Here is a 13733-nt window from a genome sequence, read left to right as displayed (position 1 = left end):
AGAAGGTCAACGAATCCCCCGAACTCCCCGCGGACCCGGCTGAAGAAATGAGAACAGCCACAACGGCGGACATAGGAGCCGAACTGATTCGCCGGGCCGCCGAGGTGGCCAAGGCTGCCGAGGCACCCGGCAACCACAAGGGCACGCAGGTGAAAACCCTGAAGGAGGCGGCGAGAACCATCACCGCGGGCGTGACCGAAATAGTGAGGAGAACGGACCCTGTCACCGACGCACTCGCTATAGCGCAAAGACGCATAGCAACACTGGAGGCGGCGGTAGAGGAACTCCGAAAAGAGCCGGCCTCGCGCCCCACCGCGGATGAGGGCAGCTACAGGGCGCGTCTCGCTGCAGTCAAACACCATGCAGAGGAGATGAGATCCTTGCTGCACCGACTGGAGAAACGACTGCAGAGAATAGAAAAAGGAGAAGGAAAGGAGGTCGCTCCTGCCACGAACACGAGAGGGATGGAGCCTGGAGCCCCAAACGCCCCAGCGCCCAAGGGAGGCCGAACAGCTGTCATCGAATGGCAGACGGTTGAAAGGAAAAGAAGCGGAAAGAAGAAGGAGGCAGGAAAGAAGCAGCCGGCGAAGCTGATCCCCGAGACACGGGCGGAGAGACAGAGGGAAACTCCGGAGAGTGGATTGGAGAACGCACGAAGAGGGGGGGGGCAGGGGGCCCCTCCCGCGCTTACCGCGAACGTCAGCGATAACAATCACCCTGACGGACAAATCGAGCCAATCCTACGCGGAGGTGCTGGCTGCGGCCAAGGACAGTGTCTCCCTGACCGAGCTCGGCATCAACACGATGAGAATGCGGAAGACCATCGCCGGAGGCGTCATCTTAGAGGTCCCCGAGGACCAGGGAAGGGAGAAGGCCGCAGCGCTCGCAGCACAGTTGACGCGGGCTCTGGACCCGAACGAGGTCCGCGTGGCGACACCCTTCCGAGCCGCGGAGGCAAGGGTGTCCCTGATAGACATAGCGGCCACCAAGGCGGAAATCCAGAACACCCTGGCGAAGAAGAGCGGCTGCAAGCCGGAGGACATCCGGCTGGGAGAAATCCGCCCCGTCCGGAACGGACTTGGCACCGTGTGGATACGAGGCCCTGCCAGTGCAGTGAGGAAACTGGCCCAGGCTGGAAAGGTCGCCATAGGCTGGTCGACGGCGAAGGTCGAAGCCATCGAACGGATACCGTTGCAGTGCTACAGGTGCCTTGGGATAGGACACACGGGGAAGACCTGCACCGCCAAGGAGGACAAGGGCACCTGTGCTTCAGATGCGACGAACCAGGGCACCAGGCGAGAGCATGCACTACTGCGAGCCCGAAATGCCTGCTCTGCGAGGCGCTTGGAACACCGTCGGTGCACAGGATGGGGGGACCGGCCTGCGCCCCCTCGAAGAAAGGAACGAAAGGAGCCGCCCGCGGAGCCACGGCTGCATGAGGCAGCGAGAAAGGCTCCCCGTCGCAAAGCGACCCTAAGCCCGCGAACAAGGAGGTAGGCACGGAGGAAGCCACAAACAAGGAAAGAACTGAGAATGCGCATCCTCCAGACTAACCTGCGAAGATCAAGGCGAGCACAAGACCTGCTCCACCAAACCATCCGGGAGAGCACGGTCGCCCTAGCGGTGGTGGCGGAACCATACAGAGTTCTGGATGCCCCGGAGTGGGTCAGAGACACGGACGGAATGGTTGCCGTCACCTGGACATCAACGCCCGGGGCGTTCATCCACGGAGCCCTGCTGGAACGCGGCAACGGATACGCCGCGGTCGAGTGGGCAGGGATGATGGTGGTGGGGGTGTACGTGTCACCTAACAGCGGACGGGCAGCGTTCGAGGAATTCCTAGACGGAGTTGGCGACTGCGTTAGGCGACGACTCCCCCGACAAGTGCTCGTCCTGGGAGACTTCAAAGCTCACTCCACGGAATGGGGGAACGCCAGGACCAACGCGCGCGGCCGCACGCTATCAAACTGGGCCGCGGGACTTGGACTTCTGTTAGTGAACAGGGGCTCGACCAGTACCTGCGTGACGTGCAGAGGGAGCCCATTTTTGACATAACATGGGCCCGAGGCATTCAGGCGGATCTCAGGCTGGAGAGTGGCCGAAGGGGTCGAGACGCTGTCGTACCACCTCTACATATTCATGGAGGTGGACGCACCTGGACCTGGAATGCCGACGACAAACGACGGGCACGGCCCGCCGAGGGGGAGGCGCGCGCGCCCACCGCCCAGATGGAAAATAAAAGAAAGGAATGAAGATCTACTCCGGGCGGCTGCTATAGCAACAGCTTGGAGCTGGGAGGCCTCGACAACGACGACCGAAGCAGACGTGGAAGAGGAGGCCGAGAACCTCCGCCAAGCCACGACAGCAATCTGCGACGCATCCATGCCACGGGCCACACCTGGCACGGTGCGAAGCAGAGCAGTTTACTGGTGGAACCCCGACATCGCGGAACTGAGGACGAGATGTGTCCGGGCCCGAAGACAGTACCTAAGGGCCCGCCGCTGGCGACGACGCGACGAAGAAGAAGTCTCCTTGCGCTACCGGACGTACCGCGCGCTACGGTGCTCGCTACAAAGGGAAATTAAAAAAGCGAAGGACTGTGCCTGGTCCGAACTGGTCGAAACAGTCGAGTCGGACCCATGGGGGAGGGCATACAGTGACACAGAAACTACGCGCGAAGGGCACCCTGACAACGGCGGAAATGGAACCTGCGCTGCTGACGCGGATCACCGGAACGCTCTTTCCACCACAAGAAAACAGAGCGGTGGAACGGCCACAGGAAACGACACGACCGCTGGAATGGAGGGACGACTGGGAAGTCACGGAGGAGGAGATATGGGAGGCTACCAGAAGAATGACCTCCCGCAACGTGGCACCGGGCCCGGACGGAATCCCTGGCCGGATCTGGGGGGAAGTGATGGGGGTCATGTTCCCCAGACTCCGGCACCTCTTCACAAGATGCATGAGGGAGGGAGTCTACCTCCGGGCGTGGCGGACGACGAAACTGGTCCTGCTCCATAAAGAGGGCCGACCGACGACCTCGCCGTCAGCGTACCGGCCGATATGCCTACTGGACGAGGTCGGCAAACTACTCGAGAGGGTAGTCGCCGCCCGCTTGGAACGACACATAGCGGGCCAAGTGCCAGATTTGCACGAAAGCCAGTACGGCTTCCGGAAGGGGCGCTCGACGATTGACGCGGTCAGACGCGTACGAGCGATTGCGGAGGACATGGTCTCCCGGAAAGGCGTGGCGCTGGTGATTTCCCTGGACATCGTCAACGCGTTCAACACCATGCCATGGGACAGGATAGTGACGGCCCTGGAGCACTTCGAGGTTCCCAACTACCGCGTCCGATTGATCCGAGCCTACCCCGACGACAGGTGGGTGTGTTACACCAGTTAGGAAGGAGAGGAAAAGCGATCCATCGAGCGTGGCGTCCCGCAGGGCTCGGTGCTGGGCCCCATACTATGGAACGTTGCGTACGACGAGGTACTGCGATGCCCGCTACCCCCAGGCGCGGCCATGATATGTTATGCGGACGACACCCTAATCCTGGTCGAGGGTCGTGGCTGGCACGAGACGCTGCGCATTGGCGAAATCGCAACTGCCTGTGCGATCCGTGCCGTGAACGAACTGGGCCTGAGAGTCTCCCCGGCGAAGTCGGAGGCAACCTGGTTCTTTGACAGGAAGAGGCGAGGGACACCACCGCCCGGCCTATGCATAAACATGGCAGGTAAATCCGCCCGGGTGGGATCACAGATGAAGTATCTGGGACTCACCATCGACAGCCAGTGGACGTTCGAGCCGCACTTCGACTCACTGATCCCGAAGTCAGCGGCTGCCGTGCCAATGCCCTGTGCGGCCTACTACCGAACATCGGCGGGGCCGGAGACGCGGTGCACCGACTTTACGAGGGCATCGTTCGGTCACGAGTGATGTACGGGGCCCCAGTATGGACGGACGACCTGATGGCAAGCCGTCGCAGCATTCTGCTCCTGAGAAGGCTGCACAGAGTGACCGCCATCAGAATCATTAGGGGATACCGGACGGTGTCTCACGCGCCGGCGTCCACCCTAGCCACGTCCCCCCCCCCCCCCCCCCCCCCCGTGGGAGCTGCGGGCGCTGGCGCTCAAAAAGAGATACACCCGCCGGAGAGAATGGCATCCGGGAGAAGACCCCACCGAGCAGGCGGCTCCAAACGACACAGGAACCGCCGAGGAGGACACATGGAACCTGTGGCGATCCCAACTGATCAACGGGAGAAGCGAACACCGAGGCGCGGTTGCGGTCCTACCAAACTGGGAGGCATGGAGGAGCCGCCACGGCCTCCCACTCACATTCAGGATGACACAAGTACTCACCGGACACGGCGTGTTCGGCGAGTTCCTGAAGAGAATAAGGCGAGAGACGACAGACATCTGCCACCACTGCGGAGAGGGCAGGGACACAGCGCAGCACACCCTGGAGCTCTGTCCGGCGTGGGAGCTGCCCTGCTACACCCTGCGGCACGCCATAGGAGAAACGTTGACACCCTCAGTGATTGTAGAAGCGATGTTGAGAGGGTCACAGGAATACGAGGCCGTCCGCCTCTTCTGCGAGCGAGTTATGTTCGCGAAGGAGCGAGCGGAAAGGGAGAGAAAAAAAAACTCTCACCCCTGCTGGATAAGACGATGGAGAAGGATGGCAGTCAGACGACCCAGAGCCGCCCCGCCACCACCCCAACGGACTACGACCAGAAGAAGTGACAGGGCTAGGGGCAACGACCTCCCCCTAACGCCTACTCAATAGCCGGCTCGAACAAGAGAACGCGAGAAGGGGGTGCAACTGAAGTTAATTCATAAGAGGTTCCTGGAGCACCCCTGTCACGCGCATAAGATGGTCATCGTGGAGTTTTAGTCGGTAGGAGTCCGACACTACTCTGCTGTTACGCGATTATTGCAGCAGCGGAGTGTCCATGAGGATTTCTCCACGTACAAAAAAAAAAAAAAGGTTACGAACTTTCGGAACGCGGGATCGAATCCCGGCGACCGAAGTCCGATTTTTATTCCACGATTCTAATTAGGAAGAAAATATAGCAGTGCCCCCAGCAGCGACATCTACAGCCACCAACCACAATCATCACGAACTCGACTCATCCTCTACACATTATTTGACTCCAACAATAAAATAAAAACGATCCTCAGTAATCAAACCGCACTTATCAAACGCGTGCTAGACTATGCTAAGACGAATCAACTCGAAAACGTTAGCAACGTCATACGCAAGATTGAAAACCATAACGAGAAAAACGAAATATTGATCTCTTTACTAATTCAGACTGAATCTACCATATCGAAGCTCCATATTAACATCGACGAAATTTTTAACACTATAGTATCAGGAAAACAAGGAATCATAAACCCGCAAATTATGGAACCTAAACAATTCTTAACAACACTCGACCAAATAACGAAGCAAAACTTTATGAGTAATCATATCGATCTTTCAGTTCAAAACTTTCTACTAATTCTAGATCTAAGTAAACTAAAATTATGGACAAATGATAACAAACTCATATATACGATAACTGTATTGTTTTCAGAAGACAACGAATGGAAAATAACAAAAATTTATCCGATACCTTTCAAGCAAAACTCTGTATTTATCGCACCTGTAGTAGAAACTGATACTAATCAGCTTAGAACGATACACCTTTGTCGATAGCCACTACTTAAACAAATATAAACGAACGGCAATCATCGACATTTGTAAGGGAACTCAGTCAAGTCACAGTAGAATCAGTTCACCTGAATGTAGAATCGAATTAACTAATAATCAACAGACAGTCAAAACCTGCCCAACTGCTGTATTCAAGTTGGAAGAATTGACGTTCGTACCCTTACAGACAGGAAATCATTATATCATTATCATTAGGAAAAATGTGCAGATCGACGTATCGTGTAAAACACATAAAATCTTAGAAATCAGACAACCGAGTTTAATTAGCAGCAAAACTGGAGTTCGACTCGAGACGTCGTTGCTTGCGGACGTGTTTGCCGCGAGCTCCAGCTCGTGAGCATAAGGCTAGTTGTAATAGTAGTTGGTTAGGGGTAGATGTGTCATATCGTGGGTGGAATTAGTTTAAAGGAAACATGAGAAATACCAATTTTTAACGAGCTAGATAGTGATGGATAATTCCCATTTGAGATGAATTAGGGTGTCGTGGGTACGTACAGTGATTTTAGTTTATTGTTGACTTGAATAAGATGAGAGGGTTTAACGGATGCAAGAAGTCACAGGCTAAATTGGAAGGCGTAGCGGGGCTAAAATCGATATAACAATTAATGTTATTGAGTGAGTAAGCGTTTAGTGGATTTTAATTGAAGTTAAAGTGAGCTAAATTAATATTAAGTTAATCTATTGGCTAAATTAAAGGAAATAGAAATTAGAATTTGACTAGGATAGGAATTGAAATAAAGTGTAATTACGGTTCGGGAACTATAACAAATGAATAACTACGAGTCACATGTTAAGGTGAATGTAGGTTATAGACGGAAGTCTGGTTCGCGACGCAATTGAGAGCGGACATGTTGGTGGATCGCTCTCGCTAGCTAGGTGTTTGACAATATACGATGATACATGCGTGTGAAAATGCAAGCAGGATTGCTAAGGATTGTGGTGAATTACAAGGGGGTGTGAGTGGAATAATATTGAGACGATATCAGAGTGTATGCATATGGAGGCGACAAGGATTATAATCATATGATCGTTTGAGTACAATTAAAGTGGGAGAAACATGAAGCGTGGCGGTCAATATTGGCATGATAAGTTGTAGGGGAATAGCTGTTAAATTAACTCGAGTACAGCAGCAGCAGCGTAGGATAAAAAAGTGTGTGATGCATTAACGGCTCATTGGTGATGGTGTCTATGATGGATAGCGGTGAATAAGTAAAAGGAGGAGTAATATAATATGTGAGTGTTAGCATACGCTGATGATCTTCAAACCAAACAAGGGAAAAAGAACGAGTAGCATACATTGTATGAATAAATATGTCGGGTTTACATTAGAATTAGGGTTAGGGGCGTGAAACGAATCCTCGCTTGGATTACGCGTTGTCGTTATGCAATAGAGAAGACATTGACTAGTGCAAATACGATTATCATAGAACCGGACAAGTAACCGTGGTGATTAGATACTCGAGAAACTAATGACAATGATCCTAGGTTCAATAACGAATCGGCGGTCAACGGGATGATAGATGAACGTGCTCACAAAATCTAAGTCGGACGCGTAATATTCACTGGTAGTAAGGGGTTACTCTTTTCGTCGATGAGATCGCCAGAGAGAATGCCTTTCCCGTCCCGATGATGCCACAGAGGAAAACTATAATGGGGTGTGTCTAAGGATACGAGATCATCGGATTCGTCGAGAAAAGCCTTCGTTCAGAAAGTAAGGGAAATTGGCCTTGCTGCTAATTGGTCAATCTCCATATCGGTGGTTAGAAAAAGATGCTAGCCGCCCTCGAGGGAAAGTTGCTAGTGGGAGACGCCGCTCGTTGAAAAATATGCCCCCCCCCTATCTTCCCGTAGTTGGGACAAAGACCGTTTGTCTGTTTGAAGGACTTTAGTTAACTAAACCTTAAGATTTATAACGGGCCCTCGGGCTAGCCGAACATGTACTGCGGAGACGCATCGACATCTGGCAATCATTTTACTCGAAGAATAGGATCTGCGTGTGGCGAGCCACGGGACAGAAACCGTTGGAATGTTTACTGTCGCGTGTCGCCACGAATATTTCCTTTAAGGGGAGCTATAGAATTACTCCATACCTTTGTTAGGCAAAGCGTTCATCCCGTGACCGCGGCTACGTTCGGCGACTGACTGTCGCCTCGAGCCCAAGCTCATTATCACAACTCTCGAACAATTACAATCGGATTGAATAACTACAATTGTTCAATTACAGCTATAGTAGGCTGTGGGTTGCAATGTTGCGGGATTATCCTAAATTCCAAAGGCTCCGGTGTTCTTTCATCTCCGATATATATTACACTCCGAAGACCTCGATAACCTTCTTGTACGCACGCTTGTTGTCAACCGACCCCACCAGATTCTTCTAACAGCTTCGAATCGTCATTTGTCTCAACTGAGACCTGGACGCTCTCCGACGCTTACACACACATTCACATGTACAGTGTCAATGTATCGTCTACCTAACAGTAGTAAAATTTATTGTATGAATCCAAAATAGTGACGGTTCAGAGTGCTATAATAAAAAAGATATCGAGCTCTAATTTAGAAAGGTTTTTATGCTGAGGTTTTAGTCCCCCTGTAGGGATTATCGCCGGGTGTATATCAGAGGCGGCTATTCCGTTACTATCTGGTTATTGTAGCTGTGGCATGCAGTATGTAGGTTATGATAGCTGTGGCATGCAGTATGTTTTGTTCACCCTATTACTGCTTCTTAACATGTGACATTACTGAGCGTGTGACACTAGCACATCCGATACCAGGCGGGCCCGTCAGCCTCGCGGTAGACGCATCGGATTACGCCATAGGAGCAGTATTACATCAACGCGTGAACGACAAATGGCTGCCGCTAAGATTCGTTACAACATCCTTGACCTCCGCGCAGCAAAAAAATATAGAGCATATGACCGCGAACTTCTTGCTTTGTACACCGCAGTTAAACGTTTTAGATAAGCCGTAGGAGGGAGAAATTTCGCGATATAAACCGATTACAAACCCCTCATGTGCGCGTTCAATCAATATCTACACAAATGTTCGCCGCGACAATTTCGCCATCTTGACTACTTCGGACAGTTCACGACCGACATCCGATACATTAAAGGCTTGGACAATAATGTAACCGACGCTCTATCTGGCATCGAAGCGATAGGAAAATCTGTGGACCATAAAACTCTCGCCGCAGCGCAAGAAAACGACACCGAGCTACGCGACATCGTCAAGTCCGATACATCCGTATTACAATTAAAGAAGATACATTTTCCTGATTACGGCGTATCAGGCGATTTTGTATGACCGTTTGTATCGAAATCCTTGCGGCACAGCGTATATAATTCGCTCAGGGACTTTCCCATCTTTGGATACGCGCTACGCAAAACATGGAGACGACGTGTTTCGTCCGATCGTCAATAAACAAAGATTGTCGAAACTGGGCACGACAATGCCTGGCAGCCTATGGTCCACGTACCGTCATTCCGGTCCTCAATAAACCTAAGGACCCACCATAAACCTTAACTTTTTAGTTTAATTGTTAGCACATGTTTTCAAGTTAATGTGCTTATCCGGAAGGATTTTCTAATCCTATAAGTGTTTTCGGTTTATGGCTGGTTCTTAGAAAACTCGCCAGGTTTATTAGACTCTGTTAAACATTACGGAGAGAGCGGGTAGTCACCTAATGGGAAAAACGAATGTTTGTCTAACGACAAAGCTGGTTTTTTCCATGAACAAGTTCACCCATGAGCCACGTTGGTAGGAGGCTTCCTCCTCATACCTTTATGCATTAAGGTGGGTTATAATCAAGCGGCATCGCGGACCGTTACCCTCTCTTTTCATAACGAAAAGTGTGAACAACGAATCCGCTTCCTTTGTTCAAAAAATACCTACAAACCGAGCTTCCCTCCATAATTACATGAGAGCGGAAGTTCAGTTAACTCTCCATTCTAACATACTCAACACCTCAAGACTTCCTCTACGACAACATATCTACTAGGACTCGAGCTCTGTCTTCAGATCAGTCATCGTCTCTACACTGATTCTCTCATCTAAGAGCAATCCATTTATTCTTCACTTACCTCTTACGTATCGGCGTTACTATCTTGTGTAAAGTTGTTGGAAATACATATTTTATAATCCTGTTAATCGCAGCGTTATATCACCTCAACCACCCTTATTATCTCAACGGAAATCAGGGGATCGATTTGTTCGCGGCGTCGATTATAACAATCGTAACGGGAATTTACGACTTCCGTGGCGAATTTCCTAGCGAAAGCGTCTCCCCGCGACTGGTCGAAAATACAGTATGCTTATGCGAATTTCAAGAAAATTGCAATGGGTTACAATGGATTACAAAGGGAGAGGGAAGTGCAATGAATTATTACGATAAATTGTAAGGGGTGTGAAGTGGGATGAGATGATAGGAGAATTGGTGTGAGTGGAATAGTATTAAGTGAATATCAGGGTGTATGTTACAAGGGAGTCGACGTGGATTATGATCGAGTGAGTAAGTTACAATATGTTTGGGTATAATTAAATGGTAATAGCCTAGCTGAACAAAAATAAATGGAATAATTGGAGGATCTAATGTTAAATGTGAGAGAAACAAGAAGTGTAATGCTCGATAATCATGGCGTGATGAGGTGAACAATAACAAAGAACATAAAGCAATAAATTATTGAACTATTGAATTAAGATATGAAGAGGAGTTGGTAAAGTCGAATATCTATAGAAAATGCAATTACGAATTTCAATTTAAATGATAAAACTTTAAAAGGAAATAAAATTAGAATTGAATTAGAAGAAGCCAGAGTTACATAAAATATAATAAAGAGTGGTAATATAATGGAGGAGTATTCTACGTAATATAATTGAAGAGCTATATAAATATAAAGTTTTAAGAAGAAATTTATTTTCAATCTTAAGTAATTTAAATACAATAGCTTAGGATAAATATATTTGGAACTATAATGACTCATCAGATAAAGTCAGTTCATAATGGAAAACAGTGGAAGAATTAGAAAGTGGTAGTACATATCGTTGATTTTCAAAACTAAAAAGGAAAGGAATTAGTAGGAAACAGTAAATAATTTAAAAAGTAATAAATTAATGTATATAACGTATTCATAAATGTTTAATATGCGTGAGTACGTTGTTGTAGATAATTCGAAAGGACGTTGGTTGTTCGCATTTATTGACGAGTTATTATAGCTCCATAACTACAAATTAATTAATTAAGTACAAACTACCAAATTAATGGTTAGGGCAAGAATTGACACAATTCGAATTTTTTACATTAAGCTACATTATATGGGATAGAATATAGAAAATCAAAAAATGTAACTAAATAAAGTTTAGCTAAATAAAAAGTGAAAGATTAAAAACGCCTTTAATAACAATAACTCATCACGCTAAGCTTGTTTATCGTGTTTTGTTTTTGTTTTAGTCGTTATTTATTTTACTTTTAACTGAATAACGAGAATGGTTTTGTATTAATTGACAACGCAACAGTATTTAATATTGGCTTCGAGATGATAATTAATATAATAGATTTAAATGTTGTAAGATTATGAAGTATGATAGAGAATGCAATTGCACACGATGGAACACAATAGTACACTAACACTACCCTTTGGGTGGCTTCGACACGGTTAATACCTGCTGGATTGGCACATGAATATCAGTAGATCGATGAATTGAAGAAAGTACATGTGGGTGGTAGCACTCATTGGGACACGGTGGGGTTTTCTTGTCACTGGGGTCAACTGTGAGTTGATGGGATAGGGGAAATGCAAATGCAAATGCTTATATGCAGTGGAGTGTAGGAAGTAGGGATCACATAATAGTTTGAACGACGTGATGAGACGCGCACGTGTCACACGGTTGCCATATTGGTAAGCGGGCCCCTTCTTTAGGGGCTTTATGATACATGAAGGAGTGGTGCCATCTACATGCATGAAGTAAAGTATTATTCAATATGAAATGGTATGTGTCAATCTGGCTAAGTGGGTCACCTGGTAGCAATGGTTAATTAGGAAAGCTTAGTAACAAGTACCGAGGGACATCTATGCAGTAGGGCTCGATGTACGCTGTTACGGTGGAAACCTCATGTACCTCCGAATTAAAAAGGGTTTACCCTCCGACGGGCAAGAAAAATCATAATTATTGGCGGAATGAACAGTTGATGAAGTTAAGAAAGGAGGAGGTGATGACGACGAGAAGAAGAACTCAGAGAGCAGTGGCGTGAGGAACTGAAGACGCGGTACAGTGGGTTCAGGAGTTGCGGAAAAAGAAGAGGCAGACGAGGAAACTGATTCGAGCCCTTGTCGATGAGCTTTTCTTAACGAGACCGAGGGGAAATATAAGTAGAATCCACGGGAGTATTAGTGTCAGCGAGGGCTTGATCACGAAGGAAGCGCTACTGGATGCCGGAGCTCAGATGAACCGGAATAAAGCGGTTGGTGTAGATGGCATACCAGGAACGATGGTAAAAGAAATTGAAGATTGCAAAATTACGTGTTGAACAGTGTTATCAACTGAGCACGAAGAAATTCGTTTTTCTTGAAAATGAAGCTTTATACGGAAAGATTTTATTCCACATTTTTCTCTTATTTTTGCACGTAAAATAACTTCCATCTGCTTAATCGGTAACTAACCAAATTTATATGTTTCAAACAGATTTCCAAGATCAATTTTCTCGAAAACAAAGCCTGTTATTCTTTATATCTTTCTTGTTTTTCTTCGTACAAAACTGTTTTTCGTTTGTTCCTAGTACTTGACCGGACCTTATGTTTCACATATTCTAACATACTCTATTCATATAAAAATTCGTAGTATAATAATCGTTATTTTCGATATTAAAATTATTATTAAATATTCGTTTAATTAATCTTAAAATTCTGATACAATTATGAAAAGCTATCAAAAGAATGATGTCTAGATTTTACAAGTATGCCACAAAATATATGTCGGGTTTACATTAGAATTAGGGTTAGGGGCGTGAAACGAATCTTCGTTTGGGTTACACGTTGTCGTTATGCAATAGAGAAGACATTGACTAGTGCAAATACGATTATTATAGGACCGGACAAGTAACCGCGGTAGTTAGGTACTCGAGAAACTAATGACAATGATCCTAGGTTCAATAACGAATCCGCGGTCGACGGGATGATAGATGAACGTACTCACAAAATCTAAGTCGGACGCGTAATATTCACTGGTCGTAAAGAGTTACTCCTTTCATCAATGAGATCGCGAGCGAGAATGCCTTTCCCGTCCCGATGATGCCACAGAGGAAAACTATAATGGGGTGTGTCTAAGGATACGAGATCATCGGATTCGTCGAGAAAAGCCTTCGTTCAGAAAGTAAGGGAAATTGGCGTTGCTGCTAATTGGTCAATCTCCATATCGGTGGTTAGAAAAAGATGCTAGCCGCCCTCGAGGGAAAGTTGCTAGTGGGAGACCCCGCTCGTTGAAAAATAGGTCTCCCCTATTTTCCCGTAGTTGGGACAAAGACCGTTTGTCTGTTTGAAGGACTTTAGTTAACTAAACCTTAAGATTTATAACGGGCCCTCGGGCTAGCCGAACATGTACTGCGGAGACGCATCGACATCTGACAATCATCTTACTCGAAGAATAGGGTCTGCGTGTGGCGAGCTACGGGACAGAGACCGTTGGAATGTTTACTGTCGTGTGTCGCCACGATTATTTCTTTTAAAGAGAGCTATAGAGTTACTCCATACCTTTGTTAGACAAAGCGTTCATTCCGTGACCGCGGCTACGTTCGGCGACTGACTGTCGCCTCGAGCCCAACTCATTATCACAACTCTCGACCAATTACAGTCGGATTGAATAACTACAATTGTTCAATTACAGCTATAGTAGACTCTAGGTTACAATGTTGCGGGATTATCCAAAATTCCAAAGGCTCTGGTGTTCTTTCATCTCCGACATATATAGATGAAAGGACACCGGGTCCTTCCTTTGGAATCCATCGGAAAACCCCCAATATTTTAGC

General features: G+C 47.6%; 2 protein-coding genes across 3 annotated transcripts in view; one reads left to right on the top strand and one right to left on the bottom strand.

Moving 5' to 3' along the window:
* LOC126875728 (uncharacterized) overlaps window positions 1-13733 on the bottom strand; it is a 303269-nt gene that overhangs the window by 85832 nt on the left and 203704 nt on the right. The window lies entirely within an intron of this gene.
* On the top strand, window positions 1534-2055 carry LOC126875771 (uncharacterized). The gene has a single exon (XM_050638643.1). The coding sequence runs from the start codon at window positions 1534-1536 to the stop codon at window positions 2053-2055; it is 522 nt and encodes a 173-aa protein (XP_050494600.1).

Source organism: Bombus huntii, unplaced genomic scaffold, assembly GCF_024542735.1.
Source record: "Bombus huntii isolate Logan2020A unplaced genomic scaffold, iyBomHunt1.1 ctg00000057.1, whole genome shotgun sequence".
NCBI lineage: Eukaryota > Metazoa > Arthropoda > Insecta > Hymenoptera > Apidae > Bombus > Bombus huntii.
The sequence above is the reverse complement of the archived record's forward strand: the minus strand, read 5'-3'. Positions and strand labels throughout refer to the sequence as shown.